Genomic DNA, 16,222 nt, shown 5'->3' with positions numbered 1-16,222 from the left:
ACAAAACCCAACAAACTCTTTGCAAGCTGTGTTACTTAAATGTTTATCTTTGGTTAAACTCCACATTTTCCTCTCAGTATCAAAGCGCCAGTCTCACCACCAAGCATGGGGTACCAAAAGGCTGTTCCAGCTCTTGCAGAGGTCGTTGGGTGAACATCACATTGGCAGAAGCCAATGCTTCCACACGCACCCTGTAGTCCAAACAGATCAGAGCCCTGCAAGCTGCTGTCCCCTCACAGTGGATAACCCAACAGCTTGGTGCAACCGCTGACTTCTGCCGCCTTCACTTCCATTCTGGGTTTCCTGGAACTGGCAGAAAGTCTGTATGGAAAATTATCCATCTTTTCACTCTTCCTCCAAGGCACCCAAACCTCTGCCATTCTCCTTCACGCTCCCATGGGTCATGGCATAGGAGTTATTCTCCTTCTCTCTCCTGCTGGCAGGAAGAAGTTCTTGACCTTTATTCAGCCAATTTGGAGAAAATTAGCAGTTCCACATCTTGCTGAGTCTTCAGTGCAGTATGGCCCATTAATTTGGACTTCACTGTCTACTTCACCTATACCTTTCTGAAGCCTCACCAGAGAACCTGTGAGCCCATTTCACGAGCCAGGTACCACTGATGTAAAGGACACTGAGCCAGGACACCGGCTGGGCAATGCATCAGGGACCCAGAGATGCATCACATGGTCTCTCAGAAGAGTCTCGATGTTGGCGGTCCAAGGCTAGAAAAGCAGAAGAAGCAACTGTGGAAGCATTAACCATCCCTGTCCTCCACTGGGAAGGGGCTGAGGCAAATACCGTGGTTCCAAAATGCAGTACACAGCCATGGTGACAATTTCGATTCGTTATCAAGTACAGTACTGCTTTTAGCACCGACCTCTCTCTCTGGACACACACAGGCATCCTCCCCAGCTCTCAGACCCACCACCAATTATGGGAGCTTCTATAACACATGATACAGAGAATCTGATCTGATATTAAATTACATCAGTAATAATATACACTTTATTTTGAACTGTGTCACAAACATAAAATGGGTTTATTCCAAGACTGCAATGTACCACTTACCAAAAGTATTGGCTTCAATATTTAACATTTTCATTTTTCCATCATGCATTTGTAGCTCTATTTTAAAATTAAGTGACACCACAATTTACTGAAAGCTAAGGTGTCGTGGTTTAACCCAGCAGGCGGCTGAACACCACACAGCCATTCACTCACTCCCCCCCAGTGTGATGGGGAAGAGAATCGGAAAAAAGATAAAACTCGTGGATTGAGATAAAGACAATTTAATAGAACAGAAAAGGAAGGAATATAATAATAATAATAATAATGATAAAAGAATATACAAAACGAGTGATGCACAATGCAATTGCTCACCACCTGCTGACCGATGCCCAGCCAGTTCCCAAGCAGTGGCCCCCGCCCCCCTGGCCAACCTCCTCAGTTTTTTTGTTCAGCATGATGTCATATGGTATGGAATATCCCATTGGCCAGTTTGGGTCAGCTGTCCTGGCTGTGTCCCCTCCCAGCTTCTTGTGCACCTCCAGCATCCTTGCTGGAAGGGCAGTATGAGAAGCTGAAAAGTCCTTGACTTAGTGTAAGCACTGCTCAGCAACAACTAAAACACCAGTGTGTTATCAACATTATTCTCATGCTAAATTCAAAACACAGCACTATACCAGCTACTAGGAAGAAAATTAACTCTATCTAAGCCAAAACCAGGACATAAGGTTATGTCTGCAGCTCCTGTGTCAAGTTGAACATTTCTAGTGGGTAGCATCACAGTCACAAAGAACAGGCAAACATAATGCGTTCAGTTACACCCTTCCCCATTAAACTTCTTTCTGATAATTATAAACTAGTAAACTGGCATTTCAGTATCAGGAAGCCAGCCCACGGAAGTGCTGTTTTGCCCTGAAGGCTGCGTCCCAGCCAGCCCCTCGCACCCTGCTCCCAGCAGCACTGCCTGCTGGCTGCTGCCTCATCTCATTATCACACACTACACATTTTACACAGGCTTTCACCTTCCAGTGGCAGAGTGCCCACCAGCTGATAATTCATAGCTATGAAGAGCTTTCCAGACTAACAAGGGACCATGAAGAAATGCCAGAATATGCGGAGACCAGAGCTGCCCAGTTGAACATCCCAGACCGCTTTGTGACTCCCATGCAATGTGCACAGTCACTACACCTCTGATGAACATTTAGAGTCCAGGCTAAAATTTGAGCACACATGCTAAATGGTCGGAGGAGGCAAGTGCCCAGGGCAGCATTTTGGTGCTTAGGCACCACCCCGCAGCAATGCCAGCCTTTGCTCTGCAAACGCCAACACTGGGCAGCCCCCTGGGGACAGACACTTCACCCTGTGCCCACCCAGTCACCCACGCTCCTGCCGCATACACAAGCAGTGGTACCCGCCTGCCCTGGTCAGAACCCGCCCAAGAGTTAGAAAACCTCTGCACTGTTTTTGAAGGCTGTTGCTCTCCTTCTGGCTCCTTGAAGGAGCTGCTCCAAGTTCAGATGAGCACATGTGCTGCAAATGGTGAAGCAGTGGGACGCCTGTGTTGGAGCAATTACCCTTTGGGCTGACGCACTGTTCCTGAGAGCGCTTCTGCTGCTACCAGGTCTCTTTCTTTTGTCGTGGTTTAACCCCAGCCAGCAACTAAGCACCACACAGCCCTTGCTTATCCTCTCCCTCCCGGTGGGATGGGGAAGAGAATCAGAAAGGCAAAAGTAAGAAAACTCGTGGGTTGAGATAAGAACATTTTAAGAATTGAAATAAAATAACAACAACAACAATAATAATAATAATTTGTTGCGAAAAGGAAGTCTGGGTCAGCTGTCCCGGCTGTGTCCCCTCCCAGCTTCTTGTGCACCTGGCAGAGCACGGGAAGCTGAAAAGTCCCTGACTGGTGTAAGCACTATTTAGCAACAACTAAAACATCAGGGTGTTATCAACATTATTCTCATCCTAAATCCAAAACACAGCACTATACCAGCTACTAGGAAGAAAATTAACTCTATCCCAGCTGAAACCAGGACAACTTTGAAAGAACAGAGTAAACCTTCCTGAATTAAAACAAACCAAAAATTGCAGAGAACAAGCATGCGCTGTTTGTTCCTGTGCTCCCAATCCTGAGTGAATGAAGCACTCTAACATGTTGTCCCTGCAAACTTCCACCAGTGTTATTAAAACCCAGAGCTAGTAAAATGGAAGTAAAATCTCTTCATAGATATTTCAGCACGTAAGCTGGTAGCTTATTAAAACCTGCTAAAAAATTATTAGAGTTTTCACAGAAGGGTTGTAGTGGACTACCTGCTTCAGACTTTAAATATGCTTAGCTGTCCCAGTGAACTTTATTCTTCCACACACAAAGCCTACTGGCACATGGACCATTGTTTTACAACAGAGTAGAAAGACAGGTGGAAGAGAAAGTTCTAGGCAACCAGCATGGCCAAGCAGAAAGAGAGGGGGAAAAAGGGAAAAAAATGGTTTAGAAAAATACTGCTTCATTTACTCCAGCAAACTTTTTGTTCCACAGCAGCACAAAACAATTTCTTCTGCAACACTTTCCTGTTTTCACATGGCATCTGCCCTCACCATCACCCAGAGGCTGCTGGAGCTATCTGTAGCTGCTAGGAGCATCACTTTCCCACACGCAGTGTGCAGCCACAACCATACCCGAAGGAAGCACCTTTCCAGAGCAGGCACCAAAGGTACCACTGAGGAGGCATGCCAGTGCACTGGAGTAAGGAGTCTGTTCTATTTTAAACGTTCTTCTACAACTTCTACATAAAATGAACAGCTTTCATATATATAAAAAAAACGGCATTAAGTCTATAAAAAAATACATACATGTGCCTATATATATTATTTTAGTCAGAAATTCAACTACTGTGCTGAAGAAAAAGTAATGATTTTCCTGTAAGTCAATAGCTACTAGGCGGATGGATGGATGGATGGATGGATGGATGGATGGATGGATGGATGGATGGATAAAGCACCTTTTTTCACCACATATCAGAAATGTAACAGAATAAATACACTGAATCACCAGCTTCCTACTGTCCTTTGCATGCTCCTGGATACCCAGCAAGGGCTCATCTGCATGGCAGGTTAGGGCAGGTCCTTCTGCAGGCACCCAGCCCAGCCTCCTGGAGGAACTGGAAGCTGTTTGCTGCTGGGGCGAGGCAGGATGTAACTGCTATTTATTTTTGCATAATCACATACACCTTAACCACACCAAATCAACCAGAACTTCGTTTGAAACTTCTCCTTCTCTTCTTCAATTATGCTTTCTTGGAGAGAACTGTCCTCCATGTCATTCTTGCTTAATTAAGTACACTACATCTGTAGTCGGTAGCAAAGCTACAGCGCGCCTCTAGGCCTGTAGTTTACAGATGCTCCCCTCTCCAATCAGTAAGAAATGGGAGTGTGGTTTCAAAGCCTTGTTTTCTTCTTTAACTGGTTATTTATAACTCTTACCTGGTCCTGCTTCCCACCAGTTCCTATTGCTAACCTGCCTGCGAACATCCCAGTGCCTCTCGGCTCTCTGCTGACAGCAGCATCATGCCACTGACGCCAGTAGCCCTGGAGCTGCTTATTGCAACCATGCTCTAAAGAAACATATCTCCTCCATACCTAATGGCATGTAAAGCAAGCCTGAACAGCTGTGCAGTGCCACACAAAAAACCTGTCAGTCAGTCCTTTCAAAGGAAATAAAGGGCAGAGGTCTGCATCATCTTCTTCATATCTGGAATAAATTTAACAGAAGCATTCGCGTCAAGTGAAAATCAAGTGGTGAGAAAGGGAGGACTTCAGTCTCAAGTGCTCGTTTATGATAGTGAATTATATTCAGTTTAAAAACATTTTTAACATGAACCCAGTGAAATATCAAAGGCATACAACTGTACAGTAAATTATGTATGCCTATGTTTTGTAGAGGGAATAAGGTTCCTGCCTACTTTTGACAGAATTACATCATGAAAATTTAGCAGGCATATCACAGATGCTATACTAAACTGGACAGTTATCGTATTCCTGTATATTTACATAAGTACAGAAAAAAATACAGCATATATACATAAATATATAGAATTTCCTTCATTTACACTGACATTTGCATTAGAAAAATTACTGCAGATCTCTGCAAGAAGTATTGTATGCTAATGAGACTTTTTCCAAGACAAAACTGTTACTGCTAACAGTTGGATTCTCTCTTTGTTTTAATTATGCATGACTAATGATAGCTGTTTGGCTGTCTGACCACCAGATTGTCTGTTGTTGCCAAGGGAAAATCTTTTAAAATAGATTGACTGTTTTTCTGTTATAAAACGGAGCATGTTCTACTTCATCTTATATTTTTTAACAGTTTTGCAGGTATAAAAATCACAACTTGAGTTGAACTCACTGGTGGGCCATTCTTGTGTGTAAGTCACCACCAAATCTCTACCAGCGTTATAAGTAGAAAACCAGCGTACAAAACACCGTACAAAACCAGAGCTACAGCTAGAGCTCCTGCAGACACCTACTGGCTCCATGTGCTGTTATCTATATGGGAAGTACTACAGAAAGAGTTCCAAGAAACACTACTGCCACGGCTGGACATTTTATTGGGCCTATTTTACCTATCTGTCTACACGCAAATGCAGGTGCACTAACGAATCCAGCCTGCTCTGGGGTCTCCGACAACTGTAACGCTGGGAAAAAACTGTGCATCCAGTCATAGGAAGAAATATTTTTTCTGCTGAGTTTAAAAAATATTTTAAAAAAATAAAAAGAAGATAGCTCAATGGTTTCTGATGCGGTAGGATACAGATGAGTGGGATTTGTTACGCCTGTGCAGAACACCAGAGCACTGCAAACTCAGCCAGCTCCAAGAGCGAGGGTCTGCTCAGGCCATACTCTGCCATGCTGCATACAGGGGTGAGCGCCCAGCTACCCAGCAACGCACCCTATGCAATGGCACTGAGCAACCCAGCAATGCAGGGTGCAACGGCACACCCATACCGAGCAGCCCAGCAACGCAGGGTGCAATGGCACACCCATACCAAGCAGCCCAGCAGAGCTATTCAGGCCCAGCGAAGGGTCACCCTGGCCTCACTACACATCTCTGCTCCAGAGCTGGCTCAGCGGTGAGGGCTTGGGGTGGCTGCCCCATGCTAACAGCATGGTGGAAGCACAACTACTGACAAGAGGCAGAGGAGGCACTGCCCCAACGACTACAAACTTCATTAAGTACATCACCCAGTTAGCATCAACCTTGAACTGACATCTGGGTTGAGTTGGGGGAAATGGAAATTTTGCAAATTTGAGGAGTTCCTTCCTGTGCTTCTAAGCAGGACCTTTCTTTCCTGGCAAGTATGTGGATTTTGTACTGATCATCTCTGCCCAAAGGCTGAAAGAGAGCCAGAGCTGAAAAGGACTCTGAACCCCCTACCTCTGCCAACATGCAGTACCTTAGCAGAGGGGTATTTAACAAACATTTGTCCCCATGTTGCTCATGAGGAACAGCATTCTCGTAGGAAGACAAAAGTTTGTTTTTCAACCTTATCTTTGCAGATCACTTTGACTCGCAGATGAAGCAAGGTAAAGGAGCTGGCAGCTCTGGTACCAGAGGCCTGTGGATGGATACAATCAATTAATCTGATCGATTAGTGCAGTGTTACCTCATTGCAGGTGAGTCCATTGCCACTGCTGTCACCTGCAAAATCTCACTGAATTTATTCAGAGCTGTGGCCAGCCAGATTAACCTGCTCTTGCTTTCACTCAGCTGCTGGCTTGAACCCCTCTAGTTCTGAAAAAAATGTTTATTCTCAGGCCACGCTGCTCCTCATCCTGTACCAGGGGTATCTGAAAGGGGTGGCTGCCAGTGGCGGGGCAGTGGCTCACTCAGTGGCCAGAGCAGCAGGGAGGATGCCGTGCATCACCTATTCCTTCTCGTTCCCTTACCACAAAGAGCAACAGCCACATTATGGAGGGATGCAAGAGAGGTTCCTTTGAAAGGATGGCCCGTGATATTAAAATACTATAGTACGTGTGTAGCACTGGCAGTAGGCATGGGCCAAAGCCATGCCAGGGAGAAGGAACAATGTGGTCAATAGCCTGCCAGTGCGTCAGTGCTCCCCAACCCTGCCTGCCCAAGCCAGGACACGCCAGTCTACATCTAGGACCTGCCTGCCTTCATCAGAGAAGTGCAAGCTTCACTGTACGCATCCATCTCCGCAAGTCTCAAAAAGAGCTGAAATGTCTCCAAATTGATACCTTGAGCCCGCTGCAGCACAGATTTTAGTTTCCAAGCACAGCGTTGGGTCAAATTTCTGCCAGGAGAGACAGTGGTAAGCAGTTCTGCATGTCACTGATTGGCCTGTGAAACGAGTCAGCCTGAACCCCCGAGACTTGTTTCCCTGGGATATCGGCTACAGTCAACTCTTATGCAAGATGACAAGAAGAAAGTAATTTAAGTCTCTGTTTTTTCCTCAACAGAACAGCCCTTTGGAACAAATTCTGTTTTTCATTCCTTACTGATTCCTTGTTTTGTTAGTTCCTCTGCATAACATCTGAAACATTCGCACTTGTTTAAAATGATAAATTATTTTAATTTACTCTGAATTTATTTATTATTACTGCACAGACAAGAAGCAAGCACCATAATGTGCTTGTTTAATAATTGGCAGGGATTTGAAACGTGAAAGTCTTACCCAAACAACAGCTTAATTTTATGGGGAGGTGTGCACATAAGTCTACATGTACCACAGTCACATTTCAGAGAGATAGGAACAAAGCTTCACATAGCCAAATAATTTATGATCGTGAACTGCACAAGAATACCAAAAGAGTATGGAAGTGAAGAAATGTACCTTTTAAACTCATAAAGGAAAGAATATTTTTTTTATATTTATTACACCATCCATCCCTCCATAAACACATCTGCATTTATACCTGGGTGCACACAACTGTATCCAACACTGGCATGTGGACATGCATCAGAGGGACTGTAATGCTAGAATATACATAGTATCTTAAAATTTAAATATGCTATATACACTTGATATTCACCTGCTACTCATACTGCAAAACTTTCATTCCAAATGCCCAATTCTCAGTAATACAAATGACTACAGACAGAGAACTTTTGGCAGAACTGGCTTTCCATGACCACTGTTGCTCCTTTGGCAAAGACTCTTGGCTATAAAGGGCAGCTCTTCTTGGAAGAAAAGGCAAAATCAGCAAGTAAGTCCCAATCCCCAAAAGTCACTAGCCCCCCTCAGCAATTTAAATATGAATTAGGCACCTACATGCCCCTGAGGACCTGAACAGCTTCAGGGTCGAAGTCTGCTTGACCTGCTTGACACAAGTGTTCAAGCCACACAGACACCTTCGGTGATTTCAACCAGAGCAGCTGGATGTTCCTCAGGACCATTGATCTGGGGGTCCATGGAATTTCATAGCACGAGAAGTGTTTGCAAGGAGCCCCCACAAAACAAAATCCATGATGATGACCATAATGCTGTAGTTGCATTCTTGAGCTCCTGGAGTCAGGGGAAGCAGAAGCAAGAACTGGAAATTGTCCCAGCAAGGTTTCGTTTGGCCAGGACTCCCCTGCGCCCATGATAAGGCCCTGACGTGCTGTATTGGGAAAGGGGAAGTCTGATCTGAAAATCAGAATGTTTTAAAAGCCAGAGAAGCATAAGATGTGGGTTTGGCTGCTGCTGCCAAACTTCTCCTGCCAAAACGGAGTTCATCCCCATAACAGACTGTCATTTCAGAGATCCTGCATTTGGTACCCCTAAGGGGACCTAGTTTAGAAAAATAATGTTAGGTGGACATGTCTCCCCTGAACCATCAATGTTCATCAGAGGAGAGCCGTGGTAGAGAACAAGGAGCATTCTATTTTCCAGTATGAGTGGAGAAGACGAAACGCAGCTGGGAAAGTCATTTTCAATACACGGTGAGAATTGTGATCTCTGCAAAGCTTGAGGGAGCCACAGTGAAGCACTGAGTCATCAGTGCCGCCCAAGGAACAGCATTTCTCCGACACACTGCCTTGCGTGCCTCCTGTGCCACCCCGGGGGGTGTCACGGTCAAAAAGCTCGGTACCTCTCAGGGGAGGCAGAAGTCAGGCTTGCTGCATTCAGGGCAGCAGCTCTCCCAGACAAGGACACTGAGACACGGAGGATGCCAGGACCTGCTCTTCCCATTTCCCAGATGACAACTTCTTCCACTAGCGGAAAGACTTATGGAAAAGAAGCAGCTGAGTAACTCTAAAAGCAGCCACTGAAAGAGATGTATAGTTTTGGATCAGCTGTCTACCATGTGCCCAAACCTTTTAATACCAGTAAAAACATACCAGTAAAACATGCTCCCAGACAGTGTTCATCTGCAGCTGCTTAGCACAGCCTGTCCTGTGTTACCTGTTGGTTCATATGAAGTGTTTGATGACTACCTCAAGACTCCAAGGCAAGGGAGAGCATGAGTGTGCACAACATAGACCTGAAACTCTCTGAGGTGGAAAGAGAAGCAGCCAGGGTACATGCAAAGAATTTCAAATTTAGAAAACAAACAAAAAAACCCCAAACCTCCTGACCTATGACCAAAAAAAAAAAATCTTCTCCTATAATCACCCTTCTCAGATGACTGTTGGCTGCCCTAAACCTCAAATAAAATTCACACGGGATGGCCAAAGGAGACTACTGTGTTCAAAAACACATGTATGAAGTTCAATCTACCTGTTAACAAGGCTGGCCTAGAACTGATCCCTGGTTTTCCCAGCCAGGTTTGACAAGAACTGACGTCCACTCTGTAATCATAACCAGACACAGTTATCTGCTTTACAGCTTCCACCGCTCCTACTCTTCACTGGCAGCCTTTGGGAATCTCAATCCAATAGATCCCAGCTCAATGTTTAACCCTTTGCAGTGAAGAATTCACGTTATTTTACACATTGCAGAGCATATATTTCATAAATTACTCTATAATCACATAGTGGTAAAAAAATCTTTTGCTTTTTTTAAAAATGTGTCAACTTCTAAAATTTAATTTACTGTGATTACACCATGTAAAAGTACTATCCGGTAAACTAGCCTTTATTATCCATGTGCTTTAAGAAAAATAAAATGCAGGATAAAAAATTTTGCTTGCTAGAGAAAGCCATTTTGATCATTTTCAGGTTTGTACATTTAGATATCTAATGGGATTTTGTTTACAAACTGCAGATGAGGTATGTAGGAACTGTTAAGAAGCATATACCTCTTTTCTGGGATATATAAAGCCAAGAGGGCCACACACACAAATCAGCCATAACGTAGATAAGCATCGGCACAGAAAGTCAGAGAGAAATTCTCTTCTATTTCTTCTGGAAGCAGAAACGCCTCTTGCTGCAGTCCCAGTGGTGAGCTCTCCGGCTGCCCTCCCGGCGTCACCCCACGCATGGCCAGCGGGAAGGGGATGGAGCAGCCCTCACCCAGGCAGAGGTGGCCTTCATACTCTCTGAGCATCCAGCCCTCAAGCACAAGCACTGCTTATGGGGCAGTGAGGGAAAAGAAACAGGTTACCCGTGCCTGCTCCGAGCAAATTGCTCTGCATTTGTCACCTCTCTTAAAATGCTCCTGTTCCAAAATTGCCATTTCTGCTGTCAGTGTTACGGATATACTGCAAACACACTGTGATCCCTCTCCTTATAGGAGGTCTTGAAAAGGGTCACTAGAGAAATCCAGTTCTGAAAATACAGACTGTTTCCTGTATTTCTAGCAGTTTACAATGCAGCAATTTATTCTTTTGATAAAATAATGTTTTTATAACTTGCTCTCTCCTTCTTCGTGTGTTCTCATTAAATCTTAACTGGTTGCTTGGGAAGAATATAGAAAAGATGCAGGAGAGAATTATACTACTGAAAAGAAGTGGCTTCCCAAAATTATTTTGCCATACAAACCAACTGCATTACTGATATAATTTCTTATAACTGCAACAAACAGTGACACAAATAGTGTTGGGACTGCATGGATCGATCACTGATTTAAAACAAAAGAAAGGTACCAGGTTTTAATTATTGAGACTACAGAAATAACTCATCATCAGAAAGAACACCTTGGCTAATGAGAGATTTTCTTTAAAAATTAATTGCTGTTTTCTGTACCAAAACAGGTGCTAAGTGACATTCTTGGCAAACTGTCTATTTGGCCAGTCCATCTGGAGGTGAAAAGTGCAGGGTACCATGCCTTTTGCCAGCGCTGCGGAGCACTGGCCAGGGAGGCCATGAGAGAACCACAAGCATCCCAGTGCTGCCTGGGCACCCGTGAAGCATGGCCCGGCCCAGCCCCGCCATGGACCAGGCAGCGAGGGCAGGGATTGCGCCCACCCCACGGTGTGCAGTGAGGGCGAGGGGCAGTGGGGGGGCCTGGCTGAGCAAGAGTACCAGGCAGGGAGCGATGCTTGCAGCTTTGCTTCTACAGCACGAGAAAAACGCTGCATGTGTTTGATGCTAAATTGATTAATTACTTTCACATGAATTAACTATTTTAAGATGAGGGAGCTGTACTACTTATTTTACTTTGTGTTAACACTTAGAGGCTTTTACTGGAAAACCTCAACAGTTAAAGGAGGCTTTATTCCTCATCTTTAGTAAAGACAATGAAAACTTAATGTGAGAACTGAGACTGGAACTTGGCTCGGTCACTCTGCCACCTTATTCATTGAAATAGGCCACGTGCTTTCTTCCTTAATATTTTAGCTTAAAACAAGACTCACAAGGAAAAGTTTATCCTCAGGTCAATGCAGGTAACCCCATTTATTCACACTCCTTGCAGACCTCAAAACGTGGGTCAATACGTAATTAAGCTGCACAGCTGAGTAAAAGCCCTGAGAAACAGCACCACAGGCCTGGGAGCCGGCACAGGGTGTGTGCCGAACGAGCGCTCCTGCAGCGCCTGCAACGCCTTCTCAATAGGGGATGCCTCCACCTAAACGAGCATCACATAAATCACCCTAATCTTCTTGCAGCCAAGAAAATGCTGACTCAAAGCCATGCAAATTACTCGCATGTTCTAGCATTAATTATTAAAAAAAAGGATACTAGATGCTTTAGGCACAGTCCTGTCTTTGTAACAAAGTAAGGAGGTAACTTTTGAAGCCCTCGTTGCCGGAGAACAGATAAAATTGGAGAAGCCTGGTGCTGAGAGGTGAATCAACACGTGCCAGCAGAAGGGAGCTGATGGCCATCTTGCCGTAAGAGGCTGGGAACTACAGCGCACAGCCAACTTTGGATGCTGCAATGTACAGTAACTGAGAACAGCTAAATTCAGACAGCTACGGAGCTGGAAGGAAAAACTCCTTTTCTAACCCTGAAATTGCTTTATCCAGCCCACTGGAATTTGTATTTAAATAAATAGCCAGCTTCCAATACTTAGGGTATTAATAGCAATTATTTTAATGTATATTGAAATATATTTATGTTACAAATATCCAGTGAAGAAAAATTCAGGAGGAGCAGTGACGATGTGCAGCAAGAGACTCAAGATAAACAGCTCTATTTGTCTTCTGAATACTCTTTTGAAAGTGTTTTCTCTTATAGCGATCCTACATTTCACCTTTCAAGTTGTAATAGCAGCTGAAAACAAAATAAACTGATTTGAAGGAAAGCCTACAAAAGGCATATGAAATGAAAGAAGTTAATCATAGAGCAAGAGTGAAAACAGATGTAACGCACGTTATTTCACCATCTAATTGCTTTATTCCAGAGTTCAGTAGTGATGTTTGTGTTTCCTTTAGCAGAATCTCTTTACAAAACTGATACTCTCCTCCCTTGTGAGACAAAAGTAATGTTTTAATCTTAAAGCTCTAATTTCATTTATGTAACCCTATCCAGCTGCACAGACACTGAGTTTCAAACACAGTCTTAGGCCTAGAAAACTGAACGTGTTCCAACTGAAACCCACAAAGAGGTAACCTTAAGAGTAATTCCACAATTTTTTAATAAGGTAGGTCTAAATACGTATATGTTCATGTCCTAATAACATTTAGTACTGGCTGAGTACCTGTCTTAACTACCGCCAACTCACCAAGTTACCTTTTCTGCAACCTTTAAATCTGAAACAGTACAAATAAAAGAGACTTTTAAAAAATTTCCTTTGATTCTCTAGTTCTGCAGACAGAAAGCATGAGGACTTTAAGACATCTCAAAATACAGAGTATAATCAAGGTATACATAAAAAATACTTGTCAGCTGCCCTACATAGACATCTACTGTATTTTTAGTAGCTACTACACCAGAAGCAGACTGACTTGCTATAAAACGATTCCAAATTCCTACTGAAAATACCTCATGCAGTATTTTACAGCAGATTATAGGATCATTAAAAATGTATACGGCTAAAATACTTTGTAATCTAGAGACCTAAGTGAGTTACACCCCAACAAAAAATAATACAGCCAGATACTTCATAGCTTAAAACTACTGCCAATTAAATTGGACATTTATTACAAGCAAGGAGGTTCAGCCCACTGCAATCATATTCCAGATAACAAGAAAACATATTTTTCTTGAACTATAGAAATATCACGACAAAAGTACAACGCATGAATAAAAAGTTAGAATCAGGAGAAAAAATAATCAAATCAAGCCAGAGGATTAATGAACTCAAATCAGAAAGACGGATTCAAGTAGATTAAGTATGGTGGACGACTACTGGTAAACAAATTTTGCTCCAGTCAACTGGACTGAACAGGAGATACTGTAAGCATAGGGAGCGCAAGGTTCATTAGGAGAAGCAATAACAGAGCTACAGTAAGCATGTAATCTCCTAATGGCGTAAAGCTAGCTTTCCACATTAATCGTTGAAAAATATGAAAACCTAAAAAAAACAAACCAACAAAACAACACAAATACTTCTGACAGAGCATAATCCTCAGCACCGTGTTACAGCCCAGCGATACCCTGCCAGCAATGCTTGGACTGCAGAGCCCGAAACTGATGCCAGAAGCCAAAACTGCATCATTTCCCCCAGCAGCCGATTTCAAAACTTCTATCAACAGACTGTGCTTTACTAAACACGTAGAGTTAAAACCGGGAAACGACTTCCAGCAGGCAGCGGGACACGAGCACCGCACGCCCGGGGACCGGGCGAGCGGCCCGGCGGCCGCCCCAGCTCCGGGGATGCGGGCACCGGGCGCTCTCGGTGACAACTTCCCCGCACTCCTCGGGGAGAGCCGGGCCGCTGCAGCATCCCCGAGAGCGGTCGGGGCTCCCGGCGGAGCCCGCAGGCTCCGCCGGGAGCCCCGACCGCTCTCGGGGATGCTGCAGCGGCGGGGCCGGTCGGGCGGCTCCGCTCCGTGCACCCCTACCCCCCCAAATCCCTCCCGCCCCATCGCGGCCGCGATCGCCTCCTACCTAAGCACCGCTGTGTCCCCCTTCCTGACCACCAGATTGTCCACAGCCGCCCCGGGGAAGTCTCCACCCGGAGCGGCGAGTCGCCCGGGGGGCAGGAGACAGCAAAGGCCGAGGAACACGATCGCCAGCCACTGGTGGGAGCCCCCGGCGCTCCGCACCAGCGGCACCATCTCCGCGCCGCGCCGCTTCGCTCCGCGTTGAGCCTGGGCCCGGCGGCGGCCGAGCGCTGTCCCCGGTAGCGGCGGCCCTTGGCTGGTGCCCGCGGTCGGTGGCCGAACGCGGAGCGTGGCTGCTCCCGGGCGGCCGCCGCAGCATCTAGCGAGGAGGGCAGCGCGCCCGCTCTGCGCGCCGCGGCGGCGGCTCGGCGGCGGCGGCGGGCGGCCCCCGCTGCCAGCCCGTTGCCACGCAGCCGTCGCCCTGGCAACCGTCCCGGCGGCGGAGGGATGCGCGCCGCCCTCCCTGCCGCTCCGCGGGGCCGGTCCCCCCCTCCCAGGCTGCTCCCTCCGCCGTCCCGCCCCTCGGCATCCCGGTTTGCAGACTCCCCCCCCCACCCCGCCGCTGCCCGCGGGGTGCGCAGGGACACCCAGCACCGCGGCCCGGCCGCCGGGCCGGGCAGGCCTAGCGGCGCCTGCTTTCACAGCATACTCGTGTGCCACATCTCATCAGAAATTGCTCCTTGGTACCACTCTCTCCCCTTAAGATTTAATAAAAATTTACCACTTTGCCAAAAGCCAGCAAGTCAAACATTGCTTTAAGGCAGTAATGCTGGAAATTGCACCAACAGCTCCACGGTGAGGCTTCGTCCTCCCTCAGGTGCTGCTAAAATTTCCAAAGAAACGATCCAGTCCTTTCTGGAATACAGGATTGGTGACCCCTATATTTGGGGAGTTCCATTTCCTAAAATTCTGCCAGGAGAGCTAGAGATGTTCACCAACAGCAGGAAAAAAGGAGCAAAAAACCATTGACAGGTTATTTCCCTATAGACACACAAAAATCAGCAGCCTTTTTTCCTCCTGTGGTCTTCCCCAGCGTGTTAAACACACACTCAAAACATTGTCAGCCTCTGACAAATGCCACTAAGTGAGGAATTCTGTTTGCTCGGTTTGTTTACCCAAACGCCCACTTTGCAGTCTAACCGTTCATCACAGGACACGAGGTTGCACCTCTCTGGGATCAGGCTGCATCTCCTACAGGAATTACTCTCCTCCCATCAGTTCAGTTTGAGAGAAGTTGCATAAGCAATGCACTGTTATGTAACAGGAATTGCATGGCTGCTATGACATTAAGGACAGTTTTGAAACGTTCTCACACTAATTCACACACATCTGGCCAATACAATGTTATAATTGTTCCTTCACAGCAGCTCTGCCACCCCATGCTGCCAGCCCATGGTACAACGTGCACTGATTTTCTTGCAGTACTTTCGCTTTCATCAGCTGCCACAGAGTACGTATTTTTCTGGTGCACCATTTTTTTCTTACTCGCAATTTGCATCAGAAGGATTTTAGGGTAGAACGTTCCAAGTAAAAAATCTTTAATAATCATACTTCCAATGCTTGCTCTTTTGATTAACCTGTATTCCTTCTCCTGTAAGCTTTACCCTTCTTTAGTGCATCCTGTTGCATTAGATCTTTCCAGCTGCCAGAAGAAATTCTAGTGTACACAAAAGGGAATTTTTTGTCTACTTCTGCAGCATGTGATACTACAGTTTCCTTGATAAGGAAAGAGAGTGGGGAAGAGAGAGAGAGAGATTGGCTCACAAATTTTGGATGTGGAAGACTTGCCGTCAGTATTAATTGCTATAATACACTAATGCCTTTTTAATTTTGAATACAA

General features: G+C 45.5%; 1 protein-coding gene across 1 annotated transcript in view; it reads right to left on the bottom strand.

Annotated features, from left to right (window-relative positions):
- The window catches only part of NEGR1 (neuronal growth regulator 1), a 325,509-nt gene extending 310,771 nt beyond the window's left edge, over window positions 1-14,738 (bottom strand). Inside the window, exon 1 of the mRNA XM_087730632.1 lies at window positions 14,387-14,738. Within this exon, the coding sequence (XP_087586758.1) occupies window positions 14,387-14,556 (170 nt within the window). The 5' untranslated portion in view covers window positions 14,557-14,738. The remainder of the gene's footprint in view (window positions 1-14,386) is intronic.
- Window positions 14,739-16,222: the final 1,484 nt, after the last annotated feature.

The sequence above is a fragment of the Nipponia nippon genome, unplaced genomic scaffold (genome assembly GCF_047370975.1).
Source record: "Nipponia nippon isolate SJK-2023a ecotype South Korea unplaced genomic scaffold, ASM4737097v1 scaffold_5, whole genome shotgun sequence".
Lineage (NCBI taxonomy): Eukaryota > Metazoa > Chordata > Aves > Pelecaniformes > Threskiornithidae > Nipponia > Nipponia nippon.
Note: the sequence above shows the minus strand (reverse complement) of the source record. Positions and strands in the feature narration are given on the sequence as shown.